This window comes from Stegodyphus dumicola, chromosome 2 (assembly GCF_044657685.1).
Source record: "Stegodyphus dumicola isolate Sdum_Otavi_A_Nest chromosome 2, ASM4465768v1".
NCBI classification, from domain to species: Eukaryota; Metazoa; Arthropoda; class Arachnida; order Araneae; family Eresidae; genus Stegodyphus; species Stegodyphus dumicola.
Window position 1 is genome coordinate 159,707,308 of NC_140769.1, and position 14,619 is coordinate 159,721,926.

A 14,619-nucleotide genomic window follows, 5' to 3' on the forward strand; every position below is an offset into this window, starting at 1 on the left:
GTACTGCCCGGGACGTGCAGTCCTTGGGAAGGGGGCAGTGTTACGAATTTGGTATTTAAAAAGCTAATGTTAGTTCAATTATAAATTAAATGGTTTTATTTCTCGCGCAGTGCAGCGCGTGACGAATGTTAAAAGAAAGCTAAGCCGGAAAATTGAAAATACAAGAGCGCATGAATTAAATAAATAAATATCTCTTTTTGATTTCGAGAAAGTACTGGAAAATTCTAGCGCGTGATTTTTAAAATCTTATAAAAGGAGGAAAACATCTCAGTTCGTAGTAGTTGCTTAGTTTGTTGTTATTTAGAAGACTGCTCTTGTTGATTGTAGCGAATTCGCGGTGTTGGTGTATTTAATTATGGCAAAGCACACGAGGGCTATCTGCCTAAAGGGAGGGATGCCTTTCGTGGAGGACTTTCTAAGGGAAACTGGCTCGTATACACGTTACACATGGGGAAAACCACGAAAACGCCCATGCAGCCAGCCCGTTCGCGGGATTCGAACCTCAGACCGAATTACCAGTGTTCAGCGTCTTTACCGCTCGGCCGCTGGTGGGCCTGTCGAATTCGCGGATTAGCGTTCTTTATCTGTTTTGAATTACGTTCTATTGGACATTTGAGTAGTTAAAAGGAAACTACTGTGAGATATTGTAATACTGCATGATAATTTGAGAAAATTTAAGCATTTTTGTTGTGATAATAAAAAATTTTTGTTCATTTTTCATCGGACTTGTGCATTCATTTCATAACGAACCCGTACGCACGCAACAGTAATTTGCTTTGATTTAATCTTTATAATACAATATATTTTAAAATGATAAGGCAAAATCCAATGTGAAAGGTTATGCGAAGATTACGATAGTACCTAGAGTATTCAGCATTTCGTATAATCCTATAACCAGATAATAATAATATTAAAATAAATTTTATCCGAATGAAGTTTTCTTATTACGGAAACAGTAAAATTATGCAATTACATAAACGAATACACTTTCAGACAATATACTTAATACTGTTTACAAGCGCAAGCCAAAGTTCTGTTTATGTTACTTCTCGCCCTTCAGCGCATGCTCAAGAATTACCATCCAGGCGAAACTAGTCGATTTGTCCATGACGTCAAAAGTTCAAAAAGTGGGGTAGGGTTTGGAAATACGCATCCAGGAACACAAGGTCAGCATCAGCGTTGTCGATAACTTCGCGACATGCGCCCAGTCTCAATTGCTTTTTTTTCGTCCCTTAAATAGTGAGTAACGAATCTGGAACAAATCTTGCGTTTGCTTAGGTCTTGCGTCAAAATTCGCCGAACCGTCTCTTTGTTCATGTTCAATTTATTGGCAAGTACTCGAATAGTAAATCGACGATCACATTTCACTATATCGCGAACTTTTTCAATTGCTTCCGGCGTGCGTACGGACTGCAGCCGACTTGTGTGTGGATCATCTTCGATGCTTTCGCGGCCGTCCCGAAAGTGTTTAAACCATTCAAAATTTCTTGAGCGGGATAATGCTTCCTCGCCGTAAACTTGTTTTAACATTTTGTAGGTTTTCGCAGCTGTCTCGCCCAATTTGAAGCAAAATTTAATGTTAATTCTTTTCTCCATTTTCACTTCGACAATAGGAATTTAAAAGCTACGTTTTAATGCGCCTTTCCACGAGAACCACTTACTTCAGAATGGCGCCGATTGCACTGCACATGCGCAAAAAAAAAAAACGCTCTTCAATATGCAATCATTAGCGCCATCTTCCGACTTTTCGTGGTAGCGAGATCAACACGAGGTAACGCGGGGAGATCATCCGCGTCCGCGGCGTGTGAATCAGAATCCATCGCACAGGCAGGAGACAACGAGATAATATACTGGCCATACTGTATAAGAAAGTTGCCGCCGTATATGACATTTTCAGCATGTATTATTAGCATCAAAATGTATTAAATACTGTGACACTATTTACTGGAATCACCCTTTACAAATAATTGAATTTTATATGTTTTTTCCGTGTATTCCGTTGAAATAGAAAGCTGCGCCAATTGGCGTTAACCTTTTTTCGCCAAGTCGTACGCGTTTTGATTTCATAAACAATTACTGCCTGCGATAAAAAAAGAAAAACGCTATTATTAGCATTAAATTATTGAGAAAAGATTGTGCGATATGTTTACTTTGTTAAAAAAAGCATCTTGATTCATGCAACATTGAACATAAACAGTTAAACAGCATTATTTTAAAAATCAGATTACTTTTATAAAGCTCAATGCTTTATTATTATTTTCTATAAAATCAATTAAAATAAAAATAATCTGGATTATAATTCTGTCTCATCTACGATGCTGTTAGAAATTTATTGTAATTGAAAAAATGCGATGTGAAAAACTTACCATATTTTAAATAGTATTTAAAAAAAAAAAAAGGAGAGAGAGAGAATTTTTAACTGTAATATCGTTTTGATCCTAATAATAAATACTGAGTTGAAGTTTGTTACCGTTTGATACATATTCAATATAAAATAATTTTTATAGTTAATAAGATGTATTGATCCCCCCATGACATACACATGAGTGTGGAAATCAGTAATTAAGATTGCATTATTTTGTTCCAGTAATATAATCTCAAGAAAAGAAAGGCAATCAATGGCATAAATACATATAATACAATGTGATTTTCTTTTTCTCTTTAGGATGCAATGCATTAAAATTAAACGAGATTTTTTTTACCTTCTCAAATATTATAACAGTAGTGCAATTAATTTTTTAACGTTATTCAAAAGTAAAGTTTCCATCTCAATTTTTTATTATTTATTTTAGATTTTCTTCCTAAAATTATTTAACATAAACATCTTAAACAATGGTGCAAATAATTTAAAGCAATTATTAAAAATATAAATAAAATATTCAGGAAAAAAGGGGTTAAGTTATATCTAAATATACTTGTAAAAAATCGAACAACCTAATTCGAGGCCGTTGTCTGCTGACTGCTAGCAGACGGAAATAAAAAGTACTACCTGCCATATCAAAAGCGGGCCAAACTGGCGATGAACGGCCTAAGCTATCACTCCCCAAGAGCGCCAACAGCATTAGTCACGTGGTGTATGTTGGAGACACCCTAGCAGACGAATTCTCTGTGGGTGAGCCGTCTACCTGTTATAGGAAGTCGTTGGCAGGAGATCAGAAAACACGCGCTTTCCCCAACCCACTGTCGAACTCAGAAAATGCTAAGGAACTTTGCAATGGGTGAATAGCTGCTTACAGATCTGTCCATAGCATATATTCGATAACAGGTGAACTGTTTATAATATGCATATAATATCAGGACATCTCGTTATCTTACAGAAACATCGTGTGTTCTTTTTTCATCTTAAACTTCCTAAGTGGAGTCAGATCACATGCGGATAAACAACGGTGGAAGTCTGGAATGTAGAAAAACGTTAAATACTCTTCTGACTCGGATAAAGATTAATATTTATTAAATTTTTCTCATATCGAATCACACATACAGAAATTCGGTCATTGTTCTTTTGATTCTCTCAGCATTCTACTATTCAAGCACCGACTGCTAAAAGAGAAATTTCTCTAAAAGCAAGCTACGGTTCAAAATAAAAAAGAAAGTCAAAATAAATTGTTGAGTTTGTCAAAGTCATCTTTGGGCTCCGCTATTTGTTTAAAAGATTCTTGTTTGATTTTTTATTACCTCTCAGTATCCATATCTTTCTTTAAATGTGTATATTGCGAAAGCATACATATTTTTTCCTTAGGAGTATTCAAGCCGCTCTTTAGACGAAAAGTACAACAAATATCCAAGGAGGTTAGAATAGAAGGAGTAAGGCTCCTCTAAACCAGGCTGAATCACCAACTTTTCTCTCTTGGCGAGGGAGGGAACGCGCTACCAATTTTGGCGCGTTTATCGCACACGCTGGCTGAATGTCTGCTGTTTTTTTTAAAGATTTATTTTATAGACGCGCGGCATTCAGCGCACATAAACTTTTCGGATAATTAATTAATTCTCGAATAGTATATAGACGTTTTCACTTAAATAAAAATTTCGCGTATATTTTGTAAACATATTCAAAATAACTTATTCTTTAGATGTTTCAGTTTCGTTAGCAGACTAAAATAAATAAGATATGAATAAAAACTTTCAATAGTGTCAAATGGGGAAATAGTTAAAGCGTAGAGTGTGCAAATAAATTTATCTTAATGACATTTTAACAAAAATTTCCATAAAAACACTGTAAATTCATACTAAAAAAATAACTTAAGAATATGTTGTCATTTTAGTCTGAGGTATATGGAAATAATTGTGCAAGACTCTGAAGAAACACTTTCTTTTAAATGTGTGAAATATTTCATAACATATATGGAAGAAGAAAGTACAGCATTCTGTGTTTTGGATGACTTTCACCAAATGTAATATAAATACGAACTAGAAACCGTAATAAAAAGTCCTTCCTCTCCAATCAGATCACCTTTGTGTTGCATTGTATTTGTAATACTTCTAAAAATCCAATTTTTACCTAAATTAAAAAACAGTTATTCCATAAAAGATAATAAATTTGAACGTATATAGAATGAATTTTGTAATTTGAGTTATGTTACAAAATAATTCATAGTTTATATATTTTATACTAATAATTTAGATAAAACCTGTCCAATTTAAGAATGTGTGTTAACCACATTCTTAAATTGTAAAAGGACGACTTAACCACATGTAATTCATTTCAAAGCATAAAAGAAAGCTTATTTTTTATTTTACACAGCAACAGCATTTTCATGCAGTCAAGTTTTTTTAATTGTTAGTTATTATACATAATACTTAATTTTTAACACATTCTTATTAGAAAGCATAACTAAGAAACTTCTTTTTAAAGCCCCACAGTAATTGCAAAGAATGTCGTTAAATTTACAAAAGTATTGAAGATATATTGAACAGCATTATAACAAGAAACTACTGTACAAAATATGTAAATTTAACATAACTTCTTTTTTAGTATTTGCATAGTTTCCTCCAAATGAACCTTAATGGGAAGTTATCTTGCAAAAATTTAAAAGTATTAAAATGGCCTCTATTTAAGATGTAACTGCATTTATAATTATTTTGTAATTGTGAATAGATTATATTATTGCAATTAGATTATGCACTTACAACATAATTGCATAAAGTAATGAAATTAAGAGTTCACAGATACAATGTAATATAATTACAAAGCAATTATCTAAATTGTAATTATAATCACTTATTTAATACCACAATATTATTACAATCACAATGTAATTTAAATTGGGTACTATATTTGTATACCCTCCACTCAAAAGGAGGTACTGATAAGCCTGGAAGTTATTATCAACAAAAAGCCTGTTCAGGACAGTTTGATGACAATTTCCACCGGGCGAAAAGTACATTCTTAAGCCCAGGCAAATCATGACAATAAAAATCATTTAGTCTCATGATTCACTATATTTCAAACCCTAAATTTGAATTCTGCACCAAATTATTTACCTATATTTTAATATACTTTATGAATTATTAGAAGCGATATGGCAAATATCTTCTAAAAATAACTGTAAAATATTTGTATCCATTAATTGATTCAGATACACACTTTTATTATTTAAGTATATCAAAATAACAGTTTCATGTTCCTGAAATACAAAAGTTATGAAAAAAGTTAAAGTAATATTCTTAGAAGCATATGATATTAGTCACCAGCTGCAAAACAGTTAATTTTTTGCCCTAAATACAAGTTTATTACACAGTAGTCATACGTGTAACTTAATAACATGGTATATAAAAAATTAATGATAATAAGTTTATCAGAAATGAATTAATTCTGCAAATAAACTTTCTGCATTTGAAAATTTTCTACACCTGAGGGGAGGGAGAGATCTAGTAAAATTAGATTTATTATAACTTCAGTAGGACCAAATACCTTCTCTCTCTCTATATATATGCATCACTAAAGAAATAAATAAAATTATCATGCTTAAAAAATTCCTCTGGTAATATTATAATACTTGAAAGAAATGTATTTCTCATATTTTTAATGAGATGTGGTACATCTGCAATACTGTGAATGAAAACATCAGGTCCTCCAATGTTGTAATTTGTCTTCCTATCTCTCCTAGAGACAGACACATCCAATGACGACCACATTGCTCTGTTATTGCTTCCCATATCTGAAACAGAGGCTCTTACAGTTAAACCTATTTCTGTAGCTGCTACTACAGTTCTATGAATTAGATCTTTCATGTCAGAACCTGATGTTGAAGGCCCTGTTAATTCATTGGCAACAATCTGTTTCCATGATGTTTTAAGGCCTCTAAGCATTACAATAGTGTAATGCTTAGCTTCCTAACGTAACATTTCCAATGAATGACTTAGACGATGTATCAAAATCTTGATATGAAGCTATTTCCATTTCGTCAACTAAAAGGCAGCAGTTCCTATCAAGAGCATCCAATGAATGAACTTTTGTCTTGAGGAAAAAAAACAAATTTTCTAAAATGCCGAAATTAATTTTTATGTCCCTAATCCTCCTGTTCAAGGTACTGTACGATGGTGCTGGATATCCAGTACTTCTGAGGTAATTATATCCATGTTTGCTCAAAGCAAATCGCATCTTCAGTCCTTTTATAATGGACTTTTCTGACCAGTTCCTTTTTGACTGCACAGCAAGGGTTCCTACTTGCTCATCGGACAAAAATGATGTCAATTTTGCATCTTTTTCTTGAAGCTGTTGCTCAAGGAATTCTATTTTTTTTTAACAACTCTTCATTTGAAGCAGGTAGAGTTTCCTAAATTCAAAAAGAAATAGTAAACATGTTATGCTGTGATTATTTTTTTAAACAATGGTTGACTGAATTAATATATTTGTAATAACAATGATTTTTTCAACAATTTTTTTGGAGAATATTAAATAATTTACCACTTCAGTATTTGGCTTAGGACATCTTACTTCTCTTATCCTCTTGTCAGTTACAGATGGTGGTGGATTTGGAATGCTAAAGAGTGTTGGTACTGCAGTTTTTCTTAGTTTTTAACTATCTTTGCATAGTGACTCAAATTGAAATTCCTCAAAATGATCCTGTAAATACATAAAGTAATAAAAAAAAGTATACAAAATAAATAAAAGTACAAAAAACAAACCACACGAAAGAAATGTGAGAAAAGTGTTTCACACAGTGAGGTTGTGCCAAAGGCAGCAAGCATGAACTGTAAGTAAGTATAGGCAATAAATAAATATGCAGGTAATTAAATTAGGCCCAGTATTATAAAAAACTGAAACAATAAACAAACCATGTCTAACATATCAGCAGCAGCATCTTGTAAGCTTGGGCAGAATTTAATTATCCAATATTTATTTTTTGCCTATAATTTAAAGTGTTCTTTAGAACATTATCCAAAAATTAAATGAAGTAGTGTTTTGCTATAAAATTAAAAACAACTAAAATAAAACTTTATATTTCTTGCTATAGTGCTCTTACAATAGATAAGAAAATATGAGTTCACTTCACCCAACTTTTAAGATACTAGGCCGATAAATACATTTATAATTAGAGCAGACTATGATTCTTGTTATAATTGTAGTAATGTTTATTGCTTTAATTGAAATATTTAATTTTTAATTCTCTAATCATTCAAAACATAGGCCTAATTTCGAAGCACAGTGCCAACATGCATTTTAAAAAGCATCAAGGCCAGTTTAAACGACAATTTTTTAAATTACATCCCCACAGACATATCCAATTAAAGTTATTAAAAACTCTAGAACGTAGTTCAGTAGCTTTCTGAATTTGTAGGCAATTTCTTATTTAGAGATGACAACACAAAATAACGCTTCAGAAAATATTATTTATCATGTATAAAAATCTGCTTTGTAACACATATCAGTAATAACTGTTTATCAATGTCATGAGGATTTAATTTGACGAGATCACATTCTTTAGAAGTATCAAATTCATGAAAGGATTTTGGCTTGGCCTTTGAAATTCATCATTATAGGCAGATTTATTTGATTGTTATGCATGCATTAAACACTACACATGCATTAAAAACACTACAATTATTTTTGAAAAATACACATGCAGTTTCACAAGTTTTCTGTGCTTATTTGAATGTTCTGCATTCATTTCTAAATCTTTACTCCATTGCCAAATTGTATAATACTGTGATTATAAATATATGGTACTTGCAATTATTGAAGTCAGATTATATATATTTTGTCTCATACTATTCAATTTATTCTATTGACTTCAGATGTCAATGTCAAAATTCTGGAAGTTATTTTAACCAAGAAACATTAGTGGGCACCGTGCATAAAAAACTCATCTAACTTTTTAACAATAGTGATTATAAAATAAAGAAAAAAATTATATATCATTCCAACGATATTGCAACTATAGTATAATGTTACATATATCTTTAGCAAACATTCAGATTTTATCTTGACTTTCCAAATTATGATTTGTTTTTTAATAAATTTCAATATGCTAATGATTTTCATGTTACATTAGTATAATTTCCACAATTAGCACAGGAAAACAAAATTTGCGCTTTATATTAGAAGAGAAATTTCTTTTCCACATTCAAAACATCCACATTGGCGATGTTTGGCGACGGGTACATTAACCCTAGACTAATTTAATTATAGCTATTATTACAGAAATTAGCAGATACTTAGGTTATTGTACACAAGAATTTCACTTTACTTACACATTATAAACATCAGAGAAGATATAAACTCTGAATCAAGGCGTAATTAACATTATACTTACTAATCAAATTTCAGCGCTTGGACCAGGTTTCCAATTGTCTCTTCGGCAATTATTTACCCATATTTTTCTTCTTTCTTCATTTTTAGGAAATTTTACCAATGTATGACCTTTCCGTGAATGATTTGAACAATTAATAGCTGCACATCCGCCCATTTTACACAAAAAAAAAAAAAACACAAAAAATTGTTGCACCGTAACTACACAGCCGCCATTTAATCTCCCACTTGGGATAGCGAATGCCTGATGATTCAGCCTGGTATATAGGAGCCTTAAGAAGGAGGAAAGGTTCAACTCAAACGGTGAAGCTTGGCGGCCATCTTCCTGTTATCACCGTGACTTGTGCAAGGAAGTCTGTCATTGCAACATTTTTTTCTTTTCTTTTTGAAGCATGTCAGCTTGTATTGCATATGGATGCACAAATAGATTCTCGAAAAAATTCCGGGCATTATTTTTCACACGTAAGTATTAACTTTCTTTTTTTTATGTAATATGACAACTATGTCAAAAAATATCACAATGTCATGTGGTTTTCTTTCCAGATGTGAAAAAAAAGGACTTAAAATAGGTTATTTAATATAACTATAATCAAAATATATTAAATACTTTTTAATATTTCTGTTTATAGCTGGTATCTTCGTTCCTTAAGATACAATGCTATATGGTAGGATTTAAATTGTATAATTTGAACGTTTTAGTTATTCGTTTTATAAATTTCATGAAAAGTAAGAAATCAATTGTTACTATTTTTATTAATTGTAAAGGTGTTAAATAAAGCGATGCTTTTCTTTATATATTAATTATTATTCATTTTTTTAAGTTAAGATAAACTGTACCGCTGTTAAAAATTTTTTGCATAAACTTACAAATTTCTGGGCAGTATAGTGATAAAATTAAGTAAAATATTTACACAATTGAACATGTGGAAAGATGTATCCAAAAACTTATATAGGTGTATTTCTGTAATTCAACTTAATTAAAGGCAGTTTCTTTGAGATTAATAAATATGAAATGCGCATAAACTGAAATCAATGAATTCACATAAATCTGTTTTATTTTATCAAGATTTATTTTCTAACCTAAGTAAGTTCGTGAAATATGCAGAAACATCATTTTTTAAAGCCTTTAATGTTATGCGCATGCATTTAGATTTCGAACTATTTCTTAATAATTTGCTGTACATAGTAAATTATGGATATCATCTTTATTACTTTAAAACAAAAATTCAACAATAGCGAGGGATTTCATTATAAATTTAACATATTTTTACTGGAAAATAAATGCACGGAACAGGTTAGAAACACGTACATGTCACTGCCGTAATGCAATGTTTTGAAGTCACAAACATGGACGCCGCTTGTTCGGCGGAGTTTCATTCCCCGACAGTGGAGGAAACCGCGAACGTTCCCTCCTTCTATTCTAACCTCCTTGCAAATATCAATGTTTGGGCTAAGAAAAGAAGTGAAAAGGTTTCAAAGCATCAGAAGAAAGTGAAAGATGGCGGCGTTCGTGTGTGTGAATGAAGTGTCTTGTTATTTACGGTTGTGTTTACGATGTTGATGGGTTAGAAGCAATAAATTTCAACATATTATTCAATCCTGATATTGGCTGTTTCGTATAATTAAAGCCATGCGCAGTATCTTTATAGATTTTTTGACTGAGAATTTGTTTATTTATTTATTATTTCATTGTCGAAGTAATATGACAGCGACGTGATTGTTTTCTTCTGTCAAAGTGAAAGATGTTTTATACGTTTCATAATTTGGACAAGCAGTAAGTGATATCAAATTTTAATATTGTGAATGTAAAAATTATTAGGTTGAGAGAGTGTGAAAATGGAAACTATCTGAAAACATGTCTTCAACTACTTTAAGAGAAATGCTTGTTAAACAGGAGCACCGGTCAGTAAATTATTGTTACGTGTGCTCAGGTCCTAGAGCTGAATACACTGTGTTTTCGAAACCCTATGCTGACCGTCCATTTTTTCCGTTCTTGGACCGTCATCAACCACCAGAAGGAGCTGAAAACATGAGACCTGATGGTCGAGTATTAACTTGTTTAGTCTGTTATAATTTTTTAATTCAGCAGTGGGATGCGTATGAAAAGAATAAAACTCCTCATAGCAAAAGGATATATTGGTTAAAGCGGTTAGATGGTGGCCCGTTTGCAGGCATGGATCTCAATTTACAGCAAGATTACGAGTCCCTGTTTGAATCTTCTAGCACCAGTGTTGATGTAGAGTGTCGTTCTAACAAGAAACAAAGTCGAAGTCATCATCCAGTCAGTTTGGATGCTGTAAAATCAAAATTAAGTGAACGTACAGAATCTCTATACTCGAATTCTTTTAACATACCTGCATCAAGCAATGAACTGAATACTACAGCTAGCAATATCCTTGATTTGAGAATGCCAGCGAGAACGCTATCTCAGCTACCGTCTACATCCTCTCCAGTAACAAGTGGTGAGATATGTTACATATGTGGGCTGGAATCAAAATTTATATTTAATGTATTTGCAAAACCTGTTCCTAACTGCCCATATTTTCCCAGCCTCATGATGCATCCCAAACCTGTTAATGCAAAACCTATGGATAACAGTGGTAAAGTGAGTGCTTGTGACATGTGTCATAAATCACTGATTCAGCAATGGGATAGTTATCAGAGGCAAAATGTGCCACATCATGAACGGGCTTATCAGTGTAAATCTCTCACAACTTCAGTAAAACAGGAAATTCGAATGAAAGACAAATTATTTGTGTGTTATACATGTGGTATGATTACTCAGTTGTCTGCACAAAGGTTTATAAATGCCTATCCAGAAAAAGAAGGTGATCCTTTCTTTTCATTTCTTCTGAATGTTAATCCTCATCCTGGTGCAAATAAACTAGTAGGTGGAAAAGCCTCAGTGTGCTCTTTGTGTTATAAAACTTTGTTTCGTCAGCTTCGTGTATATAAATTGTCTGATACACCTGAAGAAAAGCGTAAGTATAAAATTGTAAATGAATCTGCATCAGATAGTTCTAGCATGCTTCGACAGCATCTGAAAAGCTCTAAAAATCGTAATGAAGAGAAATTTGCTTGTTATCTATGTGAATTAATATCAGAGTCATTAATTCTTGTCAATACATTACCAGTGGGGGATATTTACTTCCCGTTCATTAGGAGTTTACCTCAGCCTTCGAATGCAGGTCCTGTGGATAGTCAAGGATGTGTTAAAATATGCAAGCAATGCCATATATCTTTAACTTACCAGTGGGAAGCTTTTGAAAGAGCCTTTATACCCATTAATCAAAGACAATATAAAATACCAGGATCCAAGCTGCCAAATGTTGAAATCAAACCTGTTATAAATTCAATACAGCAGTCTAATTCTGTGGATCCATCTTCTTCCAGTTCTATCAACACAAGTAATCAAGATGAATATGCTTTAAAATTTGTTTCTAGTAGTAATGTTTGCAGCTTATGTGAATGCCCATTAAATTCTGAAAATGTTTGTTTTATAGAAACTGTACCTCAAGAAAAAAATATGTATTTTCCTTCTCTTAGACTACTTATCAAACCGAATAATCGAAAAAATATTGACCAGTATGGTAGAATCCTTGGATGCAACCAGTGTTATTTAATTTTAAAAAATCAGTGGGAAGTGTTTGAATCAGCGCATGTCCCTCATTCACAGAGGCAATATGAAATTTTTTCGTCTTCTCTGGAAAGAGAGCAGGGTGCACAATTTACAAATAATGTCTGCCTATCAAATGCAAGTGCAGCTCTACACATACAAGTGTCGTCTCCTGATATTAAGGTAGACCTATCCAAGCATTCATCTAATGTTGAACCATTGCTCACAACTGTAAATACACTGACTGTATCTAGTGTTACTGAAACCAGTGCTTCAATGTTGACTTCAGATAACAGTCCAAATGATATTAAAACACTATCTGGAAAACTTCCATGCAATCCAGAGGAAACAGTTCCTCGAATATGTGGTCCTTTAGATATCCCCTACGTTCGACCACTGTTTCTGATGCAAATTAATTGTTTTGTTTGTGGAGAACCTAATTCTTCTGGTCTTACTTATGCAATCAGATCAGGACCAATTGTGATGTCTAATATTGATAAAGTGTCAGAAGAAGTGCCATTTTTTCCTTTTCTTACAAAGCATCCACTGCCTGAAGGAGCAGAAAGGTTAAGTAATGATGGTAATGCTTTAGTTTGTATGTTTTGTTATCATTCTTTAATATCCCAATGGCTTGCCTATGAATCTTCTCCTTACCAAGAGGATGCAAATCCTTGGCATCGGCGCTACAACACTCATAATTATGTGTGCTATATTTGTGGCATCACAACTTATCGTAAAAGAGTATGTTCCATATCTGTTAAGGACTTTCCATTCCTATTGGAACACACTAGACCTTCTGGGGCTCTGACTCTTTTGAATGGAGAATGTGTTGTCACATGCCAAACGTGTTTTGAATCCATAATATCTCAGTGGAAAGATTTTGAAAGAATGAAAGTACCTGTGGAGATGAGGAAATATAATTGGATAGTTTTGCCTCCACCACCAGATGATGAAAACAGCAAAGGGTGCCAAATTTTGGTAAGTGGTTTAACAACTTACATGCTAGAAATCTCTTTCTGACAGTGTAAAGTGAATTTTGAAAAGAAAAATGGAAAAGTTATAAATTATGATAAAATATTACAGTATTTTTTGGTTGATCTTTGGATTATGGTAACTTGGCGAAAATTTGGCGACCAACTCTGCTACAGCAATCCTGTATTTTTTTTTTCCCGCCGCCATTTTGTCTTCACGAAGTAAAGACATGTTTCTTTTCTTTTTATTTACTGAACACTTTTTCCAACAATCTACTAGCCAAATTACACTTATACTAGAAATTTTATCTAACAAAACTGCTTTATCATGACAAATATTCACTGCAAAATTGGGAAAAAGTGCACAATCGCAAACTCCTTGCGCGTTTTTCATAATAACACATACACATAAACCATGTACATGTCGACTTATTTTTACTTAAAAAAACATCCCAGAATTGCACAAAAATGGCATTGCGCACACTCTTCACTATATCCATGTACACTGCTTTTTTCTCATAAATTAGAAAAATTTCACGAAAATGCATGACAATTTTCTGAATCTTTAAACCCGGTAAAAAGAACATATATGAAATTACCTTATCGCGAAAAAGTATATACCCTTTCCAAATATGAATATTTCCACGTATAAAATAAATAAAATATCCAAAAACTTTTACCTCTAAATTATCTATTATATTATAAACGTCACCAACGAATTCATACCACAAACATTACAAATACTTAGTGTCAAATATTTAAATTATTTCCATGCACATTTACTTCAACTAAAACGTATACCAAATTCTTACAACGCATAAAATTCGCAAAATAACTATCATTTAATTAAAATATCACTAAACCATGTACACGTCCACTTGTTTTTACTTAAAAAAACATCCCAGAATTGCACAAAAATGGCATTACGCACACTCTTCACTATATCCATTTACACTGCTTTTTTCTCATAAATTAGAAAAATTTCACGAAAATGCATGAAAATACTCAACGTATACAATTCAAACGTATTCCAAAATACTACAAACATATAACTCACAAAATCACGATCATTAAATTAAAATATAATTAAATTAAAAAACACTACTTTAAATAAGCACATACATTAAATTAATAAAAATTAGATTACAATCCTAATTACTGTAAACTAAATCATTGCTAATAATAATTTTTAAATAATACCATTTTAATTTATTTACTCCTTACATTTAGAACAATGAATAAAAATAATATCCTCAAATGATTAAAAATACTAACTTACC

The 14,619-nt window shown here is 32.3% G+C and overlaps 1 protein-coding gene and 1 long non-coding RNA gene across 2 annotated transcripts in view; one reads left to right on the forward strand and one right to left on the reverse strand.

Annotated features, from left to right (window-relative positions):
• Positions 1 to 5,361: 5,361 nt before the first annotated feature.
• Positions 5,362 to 9,010, reverse strand: LOC146998624 (uncharacterized). Its single transcript, XR_015039633.1, has 2 exons — positions 6,908 to 9,010; positions 5,362 to 6,776 (listed from the first exon to the last, which is right to left on the reverse strand). It is a non-coding gene; the product is annotated as an uncharacterized LOC146998624 (long non-coding RNA).
• A 1,250-nt stretch (positions 9,011 to 10,260) lies between these two features.
• Positions 10,261 to 14,619, forward strand: part of LOC118187035 (uncharacterized) — a 211,258-nt gene continuing 206,899 nt past the window's right edge. The window contains exon 1 of the mRNA XM_085811377.1: positions 10,261 to 13,346. Coding sequence (XP_085667503.1) covers positions 10,608 to 13,346 — 2,739 coding nt within the window. The 5' untranslated portion in view covers positions 10,261 to 10,607. The remainder of the gene's footprint in view (positions 13,347 to 14,619) is intronic.